The following is a 22,357-nucleotide window of genomic DNA, read 5'->3' on the forward strand; positions in this document are numbered from 1 at the left end:
ATTTATGTGAGCACTCACAGTCTTCAGTCTGTTTTGTTTGTTTTTTAGCCCAAAGAATCTGATTCCCTCCTACTAAAGGTGCTATTGTAAGATCATTTAATCTTCTGTGCAGCTGAAGGAGTGACTGTGATTGGAGTTGACCGAAAGTAAGAAAACAGAATGTGAAAGGATTGAGAGGAAATGCAATGACTTAAGTAAGGTTAGCCAAATAGTTTAAATGATCTACAAAACCGACGCTATATAGTGATTTTAAAGAAGAAAACGATAATTAAACTCACTGCACAACTTATTATTACAATAGAAATGTGAAAATACCTTTTGTTCAAATTCAATAAACTAAATTCTACAATACTGTGCAGAGTTTTGTGATGACCTTCACTGAGTTTAAATGACAAATACAGACATTTTCAGTGGGTTTTTATTTATTTATTTATTTATGTTTTTATTTATTGGTGAATGTTTCCTTCATGTTGCCGTTGTAGTGTTTCTTAACTCTCAAGTGTTTTGTTTAAACAGGAAACAGTATTTACCTGAGTGCAAAAAAAAAAAAAAATGGCACAATTGATACTTCTAGGTAGGATCAACAGATTCTTATTCATAAACATACATCTCTATTAATGAATCCCATAATCACAAAATGCCATATGTGGATTATTAAACTGTAAAACTGTCATTTTTGTGAAAATACTTCATTTGTTTCATATAAAAGACAATGCTATATAGACATTCATGAGGTTAGATACCAGTTTCCTCCAATATAGTAGCATATCAGCGACATGGTTTTTACGCATCATTTTGCACATTTTCTTCTTATTTTGAGACAATTAACATATAATGAAAACCACTACGGTGAGTCCACTTGGCTTCATGAAGTTTAGATTTTCCTATAAAACTTGCATAATGAAATATACATTCAGATATTCAGTTGCATGTGGAATACAGTTATATAAAATGTACTTAAAACCGTAAAAATATTCATAAAAATCAACTACCAAGACACAGATTCTCCCGTTGCTTTAACTGCCCTTTGGTATTGCACTTGCTGGTGGACATCGTTCACTTTGGAGGATAAAGGCATCATCATCATCATCATCATCATCATCAGAGAGATGTTTGCTGCCCTGGGTTTGTTTCAAGATTGTCCCTCTGCGCTCTCCGTACGGACTGTCCGTGTGCTGTCCGTGGACCGGTGCCACATGGGGAAGGGTGGGGGGGTGGGGGGGAGTCTAGCTGCTCACTGCAAACTCCCCTCAAGACTCTGCTACGATCCAGGAGAACTCGCTGCACAGACACAAACACAGAATAAATACAAATACACCTGACAGCCCTGATAGAGTCTGCACATCCAGGTGCATGTTTACAGACAGAATACAGACAGGCTTTCATGACTTTGGACCAAGGTTATTATCGTTAACGAAAACTAACGAAATGACGAAAACTAGAATTGTAAAAACATTTTTGTTAACTGAAATAAATAAAAACTATAATTAAAAGAAAAAAACAATAACTCAAACTATGTATTGTCAACTTCAACTTTCTTTCAACTTTCTTTATCCTTAGAAAAGGAAATTCGGTGTGCAGCAGGGGTCATAAACACAGAAACACATACTCATAAACAGCACCCCCATGTGCCACCCCAATAAAATTACATAAAACAGGACAACACACAATGGAGCCACTCCCCTTCCCAACACAAGTAAAAGAACAGGTCCAATTGGGCAGTACACAAGTTAATTGCCATATGGCCACAGGCGTTAAAAAATAAATAATCACAAAAGATTTTAAAAATTGACATAAGAAAAAAAAAAAAAAAAAACTAGATATCAGCTACATGAATTCAGATTCCTAATAGCCGCAGGAATAAAGGAGTCCCTAGCCCGTCCAGTTCTCAATTGAGGAAGCCTAAAACGGCGACCAGAGGGGAGCAAATTAAACTCCCCAAAAAGTGGGTGATCAGGGCAGTTTAAAATCTGCTTGGCCTTACCGCTGACCCGTTTATCATACATGTCCTGCAGCTGGGTTAGCTGGACCCCAACCACCTTTGATGCTACATTTACCAGCCTAGTTAGCTTCTTCTTGTTGGTCATTGAAAGACCACCATACCACAGCACAATGCAAAACGTTAAAACAGACTGAATAAAACACTGGTAAAACAAAGTCATCAAAGTCCCGCACACATTAAATGATTTCATCTTTCTTAAAAAGAAAAGTCTCTGTTGGGCCTTTTTATACACCGCCTCTGTATTACAGTCAAATGATAATTTCCTATCAATAATGGTCCCTAAGTATTTGTATTCATCCACGTTTTCAACGACCTTATTTTGAATAACGGTTTGTAATACATTATGGGCAGACCTACGGAAATCAATAGTCATATCTTTGGTTTTGGAGACATTGATGGACAGGTAAAAGTTTTCACACCAAGAGGTAAACTCATCCACTACAGGACCATGCCCGTCCTCCTCATTGTTTAAAAGGGTCACTATAACTGTATCATCTGCGAATTTCACATAGTGCCTATTCTCATGCCTGCTCCTACAATCATTAGTGTATAAAATAAAAAGCAATGGTGAAAGTACACAGCCCTGAGGAGAGCCTGTAGAGGACAGAGCTTTAAAGGACAAGGCTCTATTAACCCTCACACACTGTGTGTAGGGATGTCTGATAATATCAGCCCACCAATATTATCGGCCCGATATTGGCATAAAAATGTAATATCGGTGAATATCGTTATTGTTTCTTTTGCCTATCATTAAAACCGATAAAATAATGCCTTGATTTCACCAGCGTTTACTGACGCATAAATGAAGCATTGTTTGTAGCTGAAAGAAATGTGCAGTTTTCAAAATTGTACAGTAGAGCTGCCACACTGTAATACACTCATGGAGGGAGGGAGAGGAAATAAATAAATATGGCATTTTTTTCCACAACTTCAGTTGAAGTATGTATTCTTTTGCACAGACAGTGTTTACATTTTGAAAGCCTTGCTGCATTTTAGAATGCATCCAATGGGGCATCACAATAAAATTAGGCATGATGTGTTAATTCCATGACAGGAGGTATGTGATGTTACCTAAAATTAGTTTAATATCCCACATATATCGGCATCAGAATCAGTAGATACCGGAATCAGAAATTACGCATTGGATAATATCAGCATATCGGTTTTTGGCAAAAAAGCCAATATCGGACATCCCTAATTGTGTGCTTACAAAACTAACTAAAACGTCTAAAAATTCAGGATAAAATTCCCTTTGTTTTCGTCTTTGTCAACGTCGGATTGATATAAAATCGATTTATTTCCCTCGAGCAATTTAACTTAGCATTTAACTTTTTTCATTACCTCCGCCAAGGAGGTTTTGTTTTTGCCAGGGTTTGTTTGTTTGTTTGTCTGTTTGTTTGTTTGTCTGATCGTTAGTGTGCAACATAACTCAAAAAGTTATGGACAGATTTGGATGAAATTTTCAGGGTTTGTTGGAAATGGGATAAGGAAGAAATGATTCAATTTTGGTGGTGATCGGGGGTGGGGGGCCCACGGGGGGGGCCACTGATCAGCCTCTGCGGAGGTCTGCGCTCTCCGAGTGCTTCTAGTTATTATTATTATTATTATTATTATTATTATTATTATTATTATTATTATTATTATTATTACTACTACTTTATTATTGCTACTTCGCTGCATGTTTCTACTAGTACTTTCCAAAGTGCAATTACAATTTTTCACTACTGTTTTTTAATAGTTATTGTATTGTTATTTCTGTATAATATTTCTTGTGTGTATATTCGGTATTGTGCTGCTATTGGAAGCTCAATTTCCAGAGGGTGCTGCCTAAAGAATCAATAATGTCCTATCTAATCTAAGGCTAATATTATTGCAAAATTCTGCAAGTTAAATGACAACAAAAGCCGTAGCAGCATCTAAGCTAAACTCTTAGATTCAGTCCTTCACCTTTTACAATCATAATTCAACATCTTTGTTCAAATCTAACAGGTATATTTTTTTAGAAAAAAAAACAACAAATCTAACAGGTATGCACTTATTACATCAGGAGTGTTAAAAAAGACAAAAACACACACCGTCTAGACCAGGGCTGTCAAACTTATTTCAGTTAATTGACTACATGCAGCCCAAAATGATCCAAAATGAGCCAGACCAGTAAAATAATAACATAACTTGTAAATATTGACAACTCCAAACATTTCTCTGTGTTTTAGAGTGAAAAAAGTAAAATCACATCATGAAAATTGTCTACATCTACACATTATCCTTTAAAAAATGTGAATAACATAAACAAACTGAGATTTCCTAACAAAACTAAGTGCAATTTCAGAATCAGAATCAGCTTTGTTGGCCGAGTATGTGAACACATGCAGGGAATTTGGCTTCAGTTTTTCTTTGCACACGTTTCAACATGAACCCAATCACACTTGAACATAGCCCTAATATAGACAAACATTCGACTGGAGACAAGGACAACAATGGGATGAGATTTACAGTGGATTTGTAATATGTACAGAGTGCAAATTGGAGTTTTATTCAGTGAGTGGATAGGTGCAGGGATCTGGTCTGTTAAAAATATGTTTATGTATATATTATTTTAGTGCAATTTAAACAATATGATGCTTCAGCTTATCATTTATAGATCTGCATTACACAGTGCATCAATAAAGGCAGACTATTGTTAAAGTTTTGGAGTTTGGAACTAAAATGAGTTTATCAGTGTCATTGTTGCATTTCATTAATTGATCCCATGTGTTTGAACCCCCTGCTCTAGTCGGATTTGGGGTCAGGGAGGAAAAAGTTTGGAATTTCAGTTTCAAAATATGGGTTTACAGTCCATTCTTCAGAATGAGGGAAAACCCAATGCTCCAAAAGAGGTGTGATGATTGTACTATTATATTTCACTGAAAGTTTGACCTTAAGCTTTACACCAACCATCTGATGTATGCAGATGATTTGGTCCTGCTCAGTCCATATAGTGCTGGGCTGCAGCACATGTTGAAGGTGTGCTCTCAGTATGGCACAGACTATGACATCAAGTATAACGCTAAGAAAAGCAAGATAATGATAGTTAGAAGTGCAGGGGACAGGAAATCAACTTTTCCAACCTTTTATTTCTCTGACAGTCCTCTTGATATTTGTGAAGAAATTAAGCACCTCGGTCATGTCATATCCAATGACTGGATGGACGACAAAGACATCCATCGACAGCGCTGTTAGATTTATTCTCAAGCTAACATGCCGATAAGGAAGTTTTCTATGTGCTCTGATTCTGTGAAGTGTTCTCTGTTCAGAACCTCCATCACACCATCATACACTGCTCAACTGTGGTCAAACTATTGTTACGGCCCCTGGGGTCCTCTTGGGGGAGCTATGTATGTTTCCAGCTCTTGTCTTCCAACAGGCACCTGATGGGGAGATCAGGAACACCTGTGGCGCTCAGAGTTCCTGCCCTTAAATAGTCTGCCTGTAGTCTTCTCTCTAGCTCTCTCTCTCTGCTGAGCTCTCTCGCTCTCTGCTTGCTGCCCTCACAGGTCCTTGGTTTGTCAGCTCTTGGGTTGGTTATGCTGCTTTGATATTTTGTTCTGTTCTGCACTTTTCAACACTCACATCAGCACACGTTCACCCATGCACATCTATACTACTGACATTACTGATGGCTCATTCACATCCTGTAAAATACTTTAGTTTGTTTTTCCTAATTTGGTCTAATTCGGTTTAATTTGGCTTACTTTGATTTAATAAAATATTCTTGTTAAACTTCATTTATGGTGTGTTCCCCTTTTTCTGGTGGCCTCTGAGCCAGGTCATAACACCATAAGAAAATAAGTTTGCAGAGCCTCACGGTAGCCTGTAATGATGCATTGAGGTTGGTGCTTCATGTCCCTCGGTGGCATAGTGCCAGTCAACTGTTTGTGACCACAGGAGTGCACACTTGTGAGGCACTATTAAGACAGCTGATGTTTAGTTTTATGTGTCGCCTGGATGAATCAGAGAACCACATTATAGGAGCTCTAGTTAGCCCCCTGAAAAGCTGCTATCGTTTTACCTCTAAACTGAGACGGCACTGGTGCAATACTTTGTATATTTTATAATGTGCTTAATTTTTTTTTATCTCCTTTTCATTCTTTTTTATCCTTTTTATTTTATTTATTCTGTATGTTGTGTGCTTGTGGTTTATGGACCTGCGTCTGCAATAAAGTTTATTATTATTTAAGACTATTAGTTTAGGCTACAGGTCATACACCCAACATTTTTACCTCCGCCACGAGGTATTGTGATCACTTTGCTTTGTGTGTTTGCGTGTTTGTTAGCAAGATAACTCAAAAAGTTATAGATGGATTTGGATGAAAATTTCAGCAAATGTTGATACTGGCACAAGGAAGAAATGACTTATTTTGGTGGTGATCGGGGGACGACGACTGATCTGCCTTGGTGGAGGTCTGCGCTCTCTGAGTGCTTTTCTTGTTTAACCTTAACCCGACTTTAATGTTTCAGAAATATCCACAGGTCTCATCATTTGTTCTACTAGATTATACTGTTGATGTTTCAGTTTGACATTTTCAGCTACACAGATATCACAGATGACATCTTTGCATCTTTAAACAAATATTTTGACCGAAAACTGAGTCATTTCTTTCCCTAAATATTACATTCTATGATTTTTCAAAAAAATGTGATGATCTAAATTAATGTTCCCAGTTTTTCCTGGGATGTTCCTGTGGGGTCATTCCATCTCACTATCACAACTTTTACTGGAATGTGTGGTCAATAGACCTCTTTTGGAATAAGACCACTTCTCCTGGGCTCATGTAAATGACATATTATTAAATATATTAGTATTTATCATACATTCCAATTAAATAGTGTAAAAGTTAAAGGGAAATTAACTAAAATGGATGAAATGGTTGATAACTTATACTTTATAAAATTAATAATGAAATGATCTAACTTTTTTTAACACACAATTGTGATTATCCACCGCCATTAAAAATGACAGTTTCATAAATATTATGATGAAGTCTAATCTGTGATAATATAACAGCATAAATGTTGTCAAAATACTTAGAATTTCCATTCTTCAGTTTCAAAAGAGAAGTAAAGTTTAATTAAAAGGAAGTCTACTGACCATGATTCCTTTATTATAATGTAAAAGTTGTAATGCAATGGAATGAAGCTGGCTAAAAGATGAAATACAGAACTGAAAGATAATGTTTACTTTCTAAACAGTTAAATTACACATTCTAAAATTTGAATAAAAAACCAAGAGCTACAACAGTTAAATGAACTGACAACTATTTTGATAGTTTCTGACTGTCTTAAATTTTAATTAGTTCATTTTTTTTCCTTTTCTATGACAGAAAATGCTGTATCTTTGGGCTGTGAAGACCCTCACCTTGGGTTATGGCGAACACTATTTCATTATTTTCTGAAATTTAATAGACCAAACAATGAGGTTATTAATTGTAAAAATGAGTGATACATTTATTGTAATAATTATAATAATAAGTACTAATGAATAAAAACAGAACTTAAACTTATAAAAACTTAAAGTGGGTCAAAACAACAGCTGAGTTAATAAAGTTGAGTGTGAAAGGAGATTTTGAGATAAACATAAAATGCACAAAGGCAGTAGAGTAGTAGTCAGATACGTACTGGTCTCCATTTCCTTCTCACAGATGTAGCTTATGAGATCTTCACAGAAGAAATCATTCCATAATCCTTCGTGGATGAGACCTGCACAGTCCTCTCCCATCTCATGGCCGTGGCCCCAGTTGTCAGGTTGACCAGGCTTCCACTTTCTGCAGGGAGACAACAGGGGGCGATCACACACTAGAGTTACACTCCAACAATCTGCAGGAAAACCACAAAGATGTGGATGTGGAAGATGTTGATTTTGTTTCAGAGGGTGGAGGTAGTCGATGGGTGGAATCTAACATGCATCGCAGCACAAACAGGTTGAGGAATCTGAGATTTTCACAAGAATCTGAGGGTTTATTTGGGATGTTTTATGTAACTGAGAACCAAAACTGAATCTGTAAACTGGGCTTGTTTTTACTGGACAGCAGTTTGTGCAGTCTGGAAGAAAATATCCATCCTAAAGATCTTTTGTGATTCGTTACTGACGTGAAAGCAGGTTCAGTCCCGTCCAACCAGCGCCACACATCCTCCTCCTCCTTGTCGGTCAGACCCATCCAGAAGTAGCCTTTCCCAAACGTCTGCTTCTTCAGCCATTTCTGAGGTTACATGAGGACAGAACAAGCAGAGTCAGGACTAAGAGGATGTCCCACACACTACAGAGGAACGGCTCATTTCACACTAACTGCAGATTAGATGAGAGGTGAATGAGTCTGTACAGATAAGACGTAACTGAATGGACTGTAAATAATCACCTGTTCATCCATATCATTGATGATCAATAATGAAGCTGACTTTGATTCACAGGTTGCTTTTGCGTCATCAAAACTGTGCAGGTCTTTGGAGAAGTAGTAGCACTTGTTTCTGTAGTTTAACCACTCAAAAGGACATCCTGCCAAAAAATGAAGTCATGGTCATGTCATTATATAACTGAGGTAGCTTTTAAATAGAAGTTCATCTACAGGGTGTCCATAAAGTCTCTTTACAATTTAACACATTTATGACAAAAGCAAATGAAAAGACAAATCTGTGGAAATTATTACAAAATGAAAAGTAGATATTGAAGTCTTTTTGCCTCATTTAATACATTAGTTGCATGAACCACATCCAGATGGTATTGGATGCGTTGCCATATTGGCTGTAGCATAGCTAGGGATGGGAACTCATAAGAATTTAACGATTCCGATTCCATTACAAATTTTGCTTATTGATCCAATTCTCTAATCGATTCTCATCGGATGAGGGAATAAAAGAGTACAAGCAGGTTTGTTTGCATTAACTGTCCTTTATATTTCCATCTCTGCACAGAAAATGTAGCATATACAGTATGCACAAATAATAATAACAGACGATGCCGGGCATTTTTTTTTTTTGGGTGGGGGGGGGATCACACCATAACAACCGTACAAAGTGAAAGTGAAACTTAAGAGGCTTTATGAATTCATCTATGTCTCCCGCTGTTGTGCACCTCATTTTCCTCATTTTTCTTTTCCCTACTTTCAGAAACTTTTATTTGAGGGGGCAGGATGTTTGTTGTCCCCCCAGAATGGATGATACCTTGGTGTTAGCTCTGCAGCTGGATTCACAAGCATCGCTAAATAGCGTACCAAACATGTAACATTTCTGCAAATGAATTGCATGCTGTGTGGACAAATGTTTTAGCATATTGAAGGGATTCCCCCCCTTTGAAGAAATGGAAGCTTTGCAGATGTTGTAAATTTCCCTGGTGTCATCTTTTTGTGTGAAATACAGCCATACTTTGGAGCGTTTGTGACTCGATGCCATGTTGGCTACGTTCTAAACCAAAACGATGCAGTGTACGTGTGACGTCATCACACATGCGCAATGAAGGCAGAATTGTTAAGCAGGCAGGCAAACGATTCCAAGGAATTAAGCTACTGGTTACTAGTTCTCAAAACGAACCAGTTCTCAATCCCCATCCCTAAGCCTAGCCTCATCAATGGTTTCAATGGCATCAGTGATGCTTTACTTCAAGTTATTGATGTCCTGTGTCTTTGTTCGATACACGATATCTTTAACAAAACCCCACAGAAAGAAATCCAGGGGAATGATATCTGGTGAACGAGGTGTCCAGGGAACTGGACCATCCCTTCCATTCCATGGTTGGTTGAAGGTCATCCGGTTGTGGTGCCCCATATTCAGTCAAAAGGTCAAGGTCAACATTTGCAGTAATTGATCTCTCATTGAAGAAAAATGGAGCAATGATTTGATTACATAAGATCCCACAATATGATGAGTACATAGAACAAATCTGATTAAAATATGTCATCAGTTGCTTTTGTAATAAATTCTTTAATTTATAAAGAGAATTTGTGGACACCCTGTATATTATGTTTATTTAAGCAGTTTTACTTGTGAAAATAACCCTGATAAGGTTGCTAGTTTCCAGATTCCAGATCATATTTATTAATTCATTTTCACCTCTATCATATTTGTTCAGAGTGTGACACTTGATTGTAATGAGTCTCTTATTAGATTCTCATTTCATTCCCCAACAGATCAGGACGACATCTGTATGAACGTTACACATGAGCACAGTTCTAATCAACTTGTATTTTATGTTGAACACTGTACCTCAGAGATCCGTCACTACAGGTTCTGATTCATGTATGATCATTTCCCTCAAATTCTGATAATCATAAGCCTCTGTATGATGTATTTCACATTTTCCATCTTGCAAAGCTGTTGGTGGGGTGTTATCACTGCATTAGACTGAAGATAACTGCTGCTCAGCTGATTTAAATATTTGTACTTTGACTTATGTTCAGTTCAACAGTTTATTCAGTTTCTTTTAAGGGGGACGTCATTGGCCGATTCATTAACTGTGTTATTAAATCAGCCTTTAAAAATTCACCACTGGTGAACCTTTGGTAAATGTTCAGGTACATTTCTAAGAGCTACCTGTTCTTAAAAATGTCTTAAAATGTTTATTATGATGTAGCGTGCTATTTCTGGGATTCTAGACTTGTACCAACACTGAGACTTGGATCAAATAAACCAATGTGAGTTGAGTGGTGCATTATTTCAGGATCTCATTGGCTGACTGATAATGGTAGAGTATACACAGAATGCTAAATCTACTTAGATGTAAACCAGGTACACTTTACCTGGAGCCCATAGTGTTGGAGCTACTGCCTCATCCTGCAGAGACACAGGACCCAGAGGAATTACTGGACCTCGGAATGGGAGTCCTGGTTGTCCCGGCGATCCCACTGGTCCTGGAGGTCCCACAGGTCCCGGTAATCCCCTTGGTCCCTGCTCACCAGCAGGCCCCATAGGGCCCCGTATACCCGGAGGACCTTGTGCCCCCTGAGGACCAGGCTGTCCGTCTCTTCCAGGAAGACCCGCAGTACCTGGTTCACCTTTAGATCCGGGTGGTCCTTGTCTGCCTCCCGATCCTCGAGAGCCCTTGGACCCAGGGCTGCCGGGTACACCTGGAAGACCCTTCAACCCAGGCAGACCTGGTGGTCCTGGAATTCCCTGCTCCCCTCTGGGTCCCCTTATGCCAGCTGAACCCTTTTCTCCTTTCTCTCCCTTTGAACCAGTCTGACCAGGTGGTCCCTGGGTTCCTTTGTCCCCTCTTGGCCCTCTGGGACCAGGGGGACCTGAAAAATTAAAGAAGAATATTATTACATTTGTGGGAAGACTTTCTCATACTCTTTTGAGTGAGATCATGAACACATTAAATCTCAAGTAACTGTTTGTTTTGCTGTCTGACCATCTGACATCACATTACCACAAAGAGGCTGCAACACAACCAGCAGGATTAAATCTGGCCTGTTTTAGACATTTTGTTGATATCTGTGCTTACATTATAACAAATATTTGTAACATCCATAATCCATTGTGTTCTATGTATGTGCCCATTTCATTTGGTTGATGCATATCATCTTTCCTAAAGTTAATATTCAGTTACTTGCAACTATTTGATTAGAATGAAATGTCATATGTAAATATATATCATGATGCAAATAAAACTTTAATATTTATCTTGTCTTTAAACATGTTTGATGCCTGGGTCCCATCAGTATCAGTATGATCCCATGCTACTTTACTACATGTATTTTATTATGAACTGTTTTGGTTTAGAGACCTCTAGTGGCAGATGGTACATACTGCTAACAGTCCCACTGCATCCACTTAATTTTTTTCTTGGCAAAGAAACTCAATATGGATTGGGGTTAAATATCAAATTATTAGTCGTAGTACTATTCTTTCATTCAGAATAAAATAAGTTAATAGGACAGCACATAATAAACCCATAGATAACCCACCTTGTAAAATGGTGAAGTTGGTTATTAGTTGTGAGTGCTTGGTGTCCACCAACTTCATCTCCTCCATAACATAAGACAGATTGGTGACCTCTTTGTCCAGTCGTGCTGCCAGATCTTCCTGCTGGGCCCTCAGACTGGCTCCGTCTGTCCTCATATCTGTCATAGTGTGGTTGAGGTTTAACAGGAAGTCTGAGTGATGGCCGACTGTCTCCGAACATGTGCGCAGCTCGTTCAGGTTGAGGTTAATGGCGCCAAGCAGTTGCGTAGTGAAGCTGATGTTGCCAGTCACACGATCTATACTCTGCTCTGACTCATCCAGCCGCACCTCCAGTCGGTCAAACTTAGTGGATGTGAAGTTGCCAAAGTCTCTCTGCTGGTCCATGAGCTCCCTCAGGGTCTGGTCGTGGGCATCTGTCAGAGTGCTGGTGTTCTGGAGCTGGCTGGTCATAAATGCCAGTTGTGATCCCACCTCCTCCAGGCTGTCATTGTTAGCTTTTGCTAGAACTGAAACATTACTGGCCAAGACTTGCAGGTTCTCCACCTTGCTTCGAAGCCACTGGGCATCTGAGGTTGCTTGTAACGCTAGCTGCTCAAGGCTCTGAAAGTCATTGCGCATTTTCTGGATAGCCTGGCTGGTGTCATCCACTGAGCGCTGCAGGGCAGCGATGAGCCCCCTCTGCTGGGCCTGGGTCATGTTTAGACTGCTGATGCTAATCAGGGCCTGGTTCTGAAGTTTTACCTGCTGCTGGACCTCTCTCTGCAGTCTTACCGTGTCATCCTGCAGACCCTCAATGAGGCTGCTGTAGGACTGCAGGGTGCCGTTCACAGAACGTAAGGTGGCTGTGTTGCTGTCTACCAGTCCCTGAATGGAGCCATGGCTACCCTGGATTTCTGAACCAATGTTTTGCAGCTGACTCAGCTTAACTTGATCACTGTGGATGTGTTCCTGCACCGCAGACAGCTGCTTTTGGAGAGTCCAGATGTTGTTCTTAAAAGCCTGGATCTCTGTGGTGGTATTGTCCGATTTTTCCCCAGTTTGATCGTCTAAGAGAGAGATTTGTAAAATGACAAACCATGACAGACTCTCACTGTGGTATTTTCTTAAATATAAACCTCAAGACATCAAACTTACCAAGCTTTTTCAAGTCCTTTTCAACAGCATTAATCTTTCCGCCATAGTTTGCAATACCTTCAGACACAGTGTCAACTCTTTGTACCACTGTAATAAAAATGAGACAGGTAGGACAAAAAGTTAGTGTCATAGTCTCATCACAGGCTCCATTCTTTATTAGCAGGGATGACAGAATGGCCTGCAACCACAGACAACATATATAAAAGGGATAAGAAAGGAAACCAATGGTCAGTACTATGAGATGTGTCTACATGTCTGGTAGGCATGTAATAACGTTGGACTTGGTTAATGTAGTCACTCGGATCAGGCCAGATTTAGAGTGTGACACAGAAATTTGGAACAGTAGTGCCATTAAAATCAGGTAATGAGACAGAACGAGTTGGGGACTGAGACAGACGGATGGAAGGACAGGAAACCTTGATTCAGCAGAGATTGAGTGGGTGGTCAGTGCTAGAGACTGAGGTTGGAGGTGGAAAAGAAGTACATAGGGAGACACCAGCGAGGGCCCTAGGGGACAGGAAGTGACCTAGGGGGGTCCTCAGTAAACAGGCGGATCAAAGACAGCATGGAGGAGACAGACGCTGTGGCAAAGGAGGCTCTTCACGCCCCCACAGGCGACACCAGCGTTCATTTCCTCTGGAATGTGTCTGGGATTCCAGGGAATCAGCCCACTTCTACCACCGGCCTCGCCAGGGGGACACATCCTTTAAGTGGAGCCAGCATGGGCTCCTCTGCTGGGAATCCCATCTGTTTGTTCCAGCAGTTAAGAACAACAGTTTAGTCACAAAGCTTTTGCCATGAAAGACCACATCACCAGCAGGACAAAATCAGCTCTTTTAAATCCATCCATCCCTTCAAATATAGATCCACATAAAGCCTGTGATATTTGATATGTGCCGTTGTTTAACTCAATACTCTGTTTACTACTAGATTATATTATATGTACATTAAACTTAAGGCTGAAGGCCATTCTTTGGTTTAGAGGCTGAATAGAAAAGATGTCTTGATGTTGTGGAAAAACTGAAGTAACTGACATCAAGATGTTCAGGAAATATCAAATTGCTAAGTGAATGTTTAACTAACACTGTCAAAGCTACTTCTTGTCTTCCTTCTTCATCCTCTTCGAAACCAAACGAAAGTTGTCTCACGGAACAAATAAACACATTTAAAACCATACCAACCTATAAAATTATCCTCAGATTACCACACTATTTTAGTTAGGAGAGAAAATGGTCAGTTACAGAGTGAATGTTCCACACAGAAAACTAAATGGGACACCTTTTCCAGACACAGGATGTACAGTCCAACACGACACGATACAAAAGGCACTTTGACTTCAAGTCCAGAGGCAAAACCAGAGGCTGCATCTGTGGCACATTGTTTCCTTCACTTTTTCTTTCCGGAAGCATAAAACTAGCATAAGCAAACTATGACACACTCTGTTCTGCACCTTGTCCACATTTAATGTCCAGTGAGTCTTACTGCATGACACAACAGCAAAATTAACTATAAAAGCTGGAAGCAAAGAAGTTGCAACAGGACAGCAAAGGGACCTTGTATATCCAAATGTTGTAAAATTCTGTATTTTGTATTAGTTTGGACATCTCCAGCTCTTGCGTGGGTGGTTCTAAAACTCTGTGTCAACTCTGTCCAGGCTGTCTAGTAAAATCATATTTCCCTAAACATGTAAAGTCAGAAACTATTACCAGTTGACAAAGTTTATAACTGTTCGTGCTTGGTACCTTTTTCAGGGATGACATCTTTCAACTAAATGCGCAACTACTAAAACTGATAAGATGCATGATACAGAAGATGCTGGTGCTTCATTCATGACTGGTTTAACACAATTAAGAACATACAATATTTATTGAAAACAATGCTAAATGTCTCTTTCGTCATTTGTTTTGATCTCAGTCGTCTATAAAGTAAAATTTCCATTTTACTGCAGGTTTGACTCCACAGTTAATGTTCTCATTCAGTCACTATTTCTGATGTCTTGGTGGAAATAAATGTGACTTAAATCATTAGGAACCCAGAGAATGACCTCATATTGCCTTTGGTCATGTCAAGCAACGGACAGGGGGGGGACATATTTAAGGTTAAACTGCATCAAAACAAAAGGAGCCACATAATGGATGTTTCTGTGGGTCAGTGATGAAGGACAGAGAGAGGCACACATGTTAAGAGCATAGAGCACTCTGGGTTTCACTACATAACCATCTGGACCTGGGAGTGTGTTTAGGCTGAGCTGTGGTTCCCTTGACAGAGCAGCACTTCAGTGCCAGTAAAAACCCAATTTCAGTGGGTTATGCTGGAGTTGCACTGAGTTCACTCGCTACTCATCTGGGATCAATTAGACCTGCATGAAAACATGCAGCACGGAACAAGTAGGACCGACTGAGCTCAGAGAGTAACGGGACATCATTGTTAATGTAGTCAAGAATCACTGATAACCCCTGGACATGTTACCTTCATGCCATTTTCTTAAATTGAAATTAAGAGGGGAACATATGCAGCAGCATATGGGAATGTTTACCACAATTATGGCAGGAACATTCAGAGTTCAGTTCTATGAAGGACAGCAGGGCTGTTGCCCAAGCTGAAAAAATGTGAAATTGCCATGAAACCATGAAGTTCATCACCAGAGAGACTGCAGACCTTTCCCTACAGGTGTGAGCCTTGGGTTGTTGGTAAAACAAATGAAAAGAGAGTTGAGGAATTGACTGAGGTGGAACTACATACTAAATTCACAGGGAATGGAGATAAATAGTCAGATGGTGAAACTTAAAGGGTTAGTTCACCTAAATTGCAAAGCAGTGCATACAACACTATGAACAACAAAAAAGAAAATCAACACCAATAAAGTCTCATAATTATCCAGATTTTGTTTGAGGAAGTCATGCTATGGATTATTACTTAGATGTAATTTTCAGTGTTTTTCAGCGTTCATCTGCATTACGTTGGAGTACGAGCAGAAAGATATGTCTGATCTTGAAACAGAAAACCAAATGGAGGCCTTCTGCAGTACAATGTTCTCCTACAGACAGGTGAAAACCAACAAGTGTCTCAGGAAGGTGTTGGGCCACCATGTGCTACCAGAACATCTTCAATGGGCTTTGGCATCAATTCTACATGTCTGTGACTTGTACTGGAGGCATTAAACCCTTTCTTCCAAAAGATGTCCTTCATTTGGTATTTTGATGGGATGGGAAAGTACATAAAATGGGTTTCACATCATTTTCATACTCATCCAACCATTCACTGAGACCTTGAGTCTTGTGCATGTGCGCATTGTCATCCTGGAAGAGGTTCAGATCAAGATTTTTCCTTAATTAGCTACTCATCTGCAGATACAAGATATGTTGTTGATATTTGGGTGAACTGTGTATCAGTGACCTTTGAGAGAAAATTTTCTGATTTTGCTGGGGGCGTGGTAGTCCTGCGCTCACATTTTCCATAAATGATCCATTGCCTCCAAATAATGACAAAGAATCATTGCCAGAGAACATTCATGTCATACTTGGGCATTGCTTAGGCCACTCTAGGGATGCAGTACTCAGTTTCTCACACAAGCAGGTCTCCAGTGGATGCACACACTGATCAAACAACAGCAATGCTCTTATTCCTTGGCACGCAAAGAAACATGAAATGAAATGCTTGGATAGTTGAATAATGTCAGTTTATCACATTTGTATCATTGAAGTGATGTTTATAGAAATGTTCTCTCTAAGTGTATCTATGTCACAGAGGACAGTCTTACCTTTATATCCAAGTACAGCAACAGCGATGGTGAGTAGAGTACACAGCACATAGAGAAGCGCTATGGAGGTCTTCAATGCCCATTCATTTTTACACTTTGTGCACTGGGTGCCTTCCTGGATCCCTTCATAAAGAGACAGACACATATTTAACTTACACAGCAGAATAATACAGCAAAATGACATGCATTTAGTTCCCAACAGTAGATTTTCTCGGCAAAATTTGGTCTAAAAGATAAATGTGGGTAGGGTTTGGTGTTCCAGGACTCCCCATGTCCCACATCTGGACAAACAGCCCTGGAGTCTACATTAAAGAGACCAGCAGTTCCCTTAGGGCCTGAGTGGTGAAGGGGCAAGGGACACAAAAACAAACCCCCCCACCAATTTGTTTACACTCAGCTACATGCTTATTTCCAGAACTCAGCCTTCACTCGGCAAAAAGCCTTGTTTTTAGTTACTCTCTCTCATGGACACACACATTCTGTCCCTAGTGAAGTACAAGAAGCACTGAAAACAAATCGTGTGAACTGCTGCCTCTTCTTCATCGATCTGCTTATTGCAGCTATGTTCTAGTAGCGTCAGACCTGAGGAGTCAAACTACAGTCTGTGAAATGGCCACAGCTTGTGGTGGGGACACCGGTGGAATATTTCTTTCCAAGGATATCTTTCATGACAGATGAGTGGCGAGATCCACAGTGCTGACGGGAACACAGCTGGGTTTCATTTCCAATTCAGGAAGTGTGTGTCTGTGCGTGTGTGTGTGCTGTATGGAAAGGTTGGAGGTGCAGTGTTTGGGTATGCTGGGGGGAGGTTCTGGTTTTCATGCACCTGGAATGAAATTCACTCCACATGCCTGAATATAAGGGAATAAGCACATCACATGAAAACCAGTCAGCTGTCATGACACATCAACCTGTAAAGAGCAGGAATCTTTACATGCCAAAGATCTGGCCACACATCATGTTCAAATGGATTTTAACTGATGACGTAACGCTGCAATATATAATAATCAGAGCTGATTGGCTCTTCAGAGTCACACTGGGAGTTTAGATGCCAAAGTTAACAATCTGACTTGTTCTTATGGGTGTCAAGGGATTGTTAATGATCACTATGTGTTAGAATTCAGTTAAACATGAGGGCCAGCTGAAGGGTGGTCTCCTCAGTATCCGGCCAACCTGAGAGAGTGAGAGATTTACCGTAAAGAGAATGGGCAAGTCCTGCAAAAAAAAAAAGAGGGATTAAAAAAAGTGTTTTAAATGTAATACTTCCAGGGGTTTGGTTTTTGAACAAATGACAGGACATTTCTGAATCGCATGCCAAAGAACAGCCCTACATTAAATCATCGGCCTAAAGCTGCACTGTCCTGCACTGTGTTCCTAACAGTTTCATGGCATATTTAGTTAGAAGAAATAAAGGAATAATGTGGGAAAAAATAAATGATTGGGAAGAAAGTGAGGAAATGTTTAAGAAACATAATGAGATTCCAAGAAAACTTTTGGAAACAGGAGACAAGAGTTCTTTGTTCCACATTTGTTTGTTTTTAGCTGTTTTACTGTACCATACACCTGAGAGTGACCTCAGCTTTTAAAGCCTTTAAACTTGGCTGATGCTCACATCCCAATGATGTAAAGAGTCTCCATGGCCTCCTTAAATGTATGAACCCTTTAACAGCCATTGTTTTCACGGAACGCTAACCCTAAGGTAAGGTTGGGGCAAGGTTTAAGCTTATAATGGAGGAAGCTTGAGGCCAATATGTGTACATTAGACTTCATTTTAAAGGAAACATCTATGTGGCCAAAGCACAAACTACATCAGTTAAACCTTTTAACATGCACTCTTCTCCTAAACCTAACACTAGTTTAGGATTAATATAACAAAAGAAGGGCAGTATGCCAGGCCAAAGCCTCTAGTTTCTGTTTATCATGTGGCTGAAACATATCCTAAAGTAGAGACAGAATAATTTCTTGGTTTGGGTGAATAATCTGGTCCAACAGGACTTAGCATTAGCTTAAGTTGAAGCTGATAGTGGTTCATCAAGAGACTGGATGAGATTGAATCTCAAATTATGCTGTATACAATATTCAACTGAAAGTAATAAGAAAAGCACTTGTGGTTGTCTCAATGTACAATTTGTATCATTTTAGGTAAAATGTATCACTATCTGTAAAAAATATATTACAACATGGAAATAGGTTGGATCTGTTGAGCAAAAAAGGTCTCCAGGTCTCCAGTGCACTAATGTCAATTTTGCAATTTAAAGGATTTTTCACTATTTCAGAGAGAAAATACTCGGCTAAATGAGTTATTTTGATCTATTGCCCATTCCAAGCTGAGAATTAACATTAGGCTTCTCAGTTGGAAAAAGGATAAGAATCACTCCCACCTTTTCACAGTTTCCTTGAAGTTCATTCCAACATTACTGATTACATTTACTTTATGTTTGATGTTCATTGATTCAGATTGATTTAAGTATTTATCACTCTGACTCTGACGTCCTGCTTTTAATAAAGTGAAAGTTAATTTCAGACATGCATAATTTAAGTTATTTTCATTATCAAAGGTTTTTAGTGGTGATGTGGGATAGTACCAGCTGATTCATTGGTTATCGGTGTTTTTCTGATCCAGACTATTGTTATTATAACAGCCTTTAAAAACCCTATGTGTTGACCTGAACTAAATAATCTTAAACATGGCTAATTTAGAACCCGTACCCTAACCCTAATCATAAAATAGGCCCCCCTGACATGTTGGATGTTAAGAGGTTATTAACAAGTGTCCATGCCTGCAAGAAACGTGTCTGAAAATCTGTAGCACTGTGTGTAGAACAAGTTGCTAAGCACAAAAAGATTCAATGCAAAGTGGTTACCACCGCTGTGCATGACACATCAGGAGTTACCAAAGTCTTCCCTTGCCACTTAGGACACACACAGAAATGCATTCTGGGAATAGAGCCACAATAAATGATTGCATTTCTGAATCGTTCATAACTGCTTGACATGTTTGAAGTGTCAGTTCATGCATGCTTCCACAATACAGCAAGCATATCAGTTCATCAGTTCACAGTAATCAAAGCCCACATTTGCTGTTCCAATGCAAACATGTTGACAGTATTTATAAATCTACTGCGCTCAAATGATACCAAAACACTTTGTAACGGTATAAACTATTACACAGGCAAAGGATTTTTCCATTTCATTGTAGCATTGAGTGATGATCTTCAGACGCTCACTGGGTAAGTACAGAAATTTGGGTTGGCTGTCAAATATGGAGGACACTTGGCATAATGCAAAACACATGGCTGACAACACGACAAGAAAGCAGTAATTTCTGTTTCACAGCTCCAGTACTCCCCCAGATTTAGGTCTATGTGTGAGCATAGAAAGAACAGACATCACATGTGGCAGCTGTAATCTGTTGGAGTCGAGTGTCGACACACCAGTGGGCTGTCTAAGGCTCTATCAGGGGTCACGACCCGCTTGCTGTTCATTTCCCAGTGGGTTACTTCCTGGATGAGCAGGGCGAGCACAGAGAAGACACAGATGCTGGACTAGAAAACTGAGTGAGGCTTTAGGATAACAACATACAAGTTTTTTTCATTTACGCCAGTCATGTGTGACTCCTCTGGACATTACAAACTGTCTCTGGTAAATGCAGACAAATACGATGAAGGCTTAAATCCAAATGAAATAGAATGAGAAAAAGCACATATCCCCATTCTCCAACTGGCTGTTTTCATGACAACTGGCCAGATGGATTGGACACCGTCAGGACAAACGTCTTTCACACGTTCTCAAATATCTGTCACACTAACGGAGCCCAGATGCATAAATCCTAACACATGGATAAAATATTGAGGTTTACAGCATAAGGGTCTTGGCTGTATGTCGTTGGGTGGAATAGACACTGATGATAAAAGAAGGGCGATGATTTTCACAGTCCATCATTATGTTGATTATTTTCTGAATTAATCAAATAGATGTTTGGTGTACAAAAAAATCCAAAAATTATGAAAAATCCGAGCTTTCCAAAACTCAGGATGATGTTTTGTTTGATCCACAAGCCCAAATTATTAAATTTACTACTGCAGAGGAAGAAAGAAACCAGAAAATATTCATATTAGAAGCTGTAATCAGAGAATTTAGACTTTCTTCATTGAAAATTGCTCAAAAACTACTCTAACTGATTGATTAATTATCCAAATAGTGGGAGATTAGTGGTTGCAGCTTTAGATAAAACTATAAAAAGCTTTAAAGGTGACGTGATGCTTATTTAATATTAAGAAGAAAGAGCTCTGAGGGCAGTGTGGAAAAACCGAAGTGAACACTGACCTCCTTGTTCACAATTTAACATCACAGACTCAATTTCCTCGACATTAAAATCAGACACCGATTCGTCATCTTTCCCCTTCGACTGCACAGTCAAACAGTCGCATCTTGCCAACCACAACCACAAAAACAACATATTGTCCAGGATGCTCAGACCACAGACTGACAACAACACTTTTACTGCTCATAGCAAAACAAAAATAATATTCTAAACACAAAGAGTCTTTCCGAAAGAACACCCCGATGGCTTTTTGTAAATGTGAATAGATTGCCTTGTCATTGTGTGTTTGAATTGGACAAAGCCGCTCATTGTTCCTGCAAAACCTCTAAGTTGAAATGGAATCGGGACATCACCTTGATAATACAGTGTCTCTAAGCCTGTGTCTTTCACCATGATCGTTTCCTGACACAAAGGAATACCACAGCATCATCTTTTTTATGTCTCAACATTGCCATTAATTTGCCACAAAATAGCATCAAAGTGGCCGCAGTGAAGCGCAGCCCCATTCAAGGACCTTGCTCATTAAAATACAATGTTTATTTACTGTAAATAGCGGTCGGGATGCTATAGTAACGGACGAGAACACAAAGCTGTGAGCTGAGGTCACACAAACTGTGATTTGGATCCCTGCCTTGCCTAAAACACACTCAACCCATTTCCAGGAACCAGAGTGTAGATGCACTCCAAGAGGGCAATCAGTGAATTATACCTGGCACCGAAGACAAAGACAGAAACTCAAGACAAACTGCAGCCGTGGAGGAAACCCTTAGAGCGTCGGCTAATGTAAAAATAGCAATATCAGAGGAAGATAAATACTCTAGTAATATATTCCAAATAACTCAGGGAGAAGACTTTACTCTGCTACTTTATGATTCTCATTTGGAGAGAAAATAACACAGGAAGTGAGCTTAAAAGAAAAGGGAAGAGGAGAGTTAAAACGATAAAAGAAAAGGAAAAAAAACAGAAGGAAGGCAAAAAAAAAATCAAGAAAGGAGGGAAAAATACAGGAAGTCCAACACATTTTCTGAAACTTTATATTGAATCAGTGATCTAAGACAGGAAACTTCATCAGAATGTCTAAAAATATGTTTTACTTTTGAAAGTAAAATCTCAATCTTCATAGGTACAGCACACACACTTGTTTGTTTCTGTTTGTACAATACCAGGCATCTGTAAAAGCCATCTGATCTTCATTACTCAAACAGAA

General features: G+C 39.4%; 1 protein-coding gene across 1 annotated transcript in view; it reads right to left on the minus strand.

The window, feature by feature from the left end:
- Positions 1–445: 445 nt before the first annotated feature.
- The window catches only part of LOC115411159 (collectin-12), a 41,819-nt gene continuing 19,907 nt past the window's right edge, over positions 446–22,357 (minus strand). Inside the window, exons 3-10 of the mRNA XM_030123121.1 lie at positions 16,827–16,949; positions 13,067–13,153; positions 11,935–12,978; positions 10,768–11,265; positions 8,395–8,531; positions 8,129–8,238; positions 7,658–7,803; positions 446–1,281 (exon numbers count right to left, since the gene is read on the minus strand). Of these exons, the coding sequence (XP_029978981.1) occupies positions 1,262–1,281; positions 7,658–7,803; positions 8,129–8,238; positions 8,395–8,531; positions 10,768–11,265; positions 11,935–12,978; positions 13,067–13,153; positions 16,827–16,949 (2,165 nt within the window). The 3' untranslated portion in view covers positions 446–1,261. The remainder of the gene's footprint in view (positions 1,282–7,657; positions 7,804–8,128; positions 8,239–8,394; positions 8,532–10,767; positions 11,266–11,934; positions 12,979–13,066; positions 13,154–16,826; positions 16,950–22,357) is intronic.

This window comes from Sphaeramia orbicularis, chromosome 20 (genome assembly GCF_902148855.1).
Source record: "Sphaeramia orbicularis chromosome 20, fSphaOr1.1, whole genome shotgun sequence".
Classification (NCBI taxonomy): Eukaryota; Metazoa; Chordata; class Actinopteri; order Kurtiformes; family Apogonidae; genus Sphaeramia; species Sphaeramia orbicularis.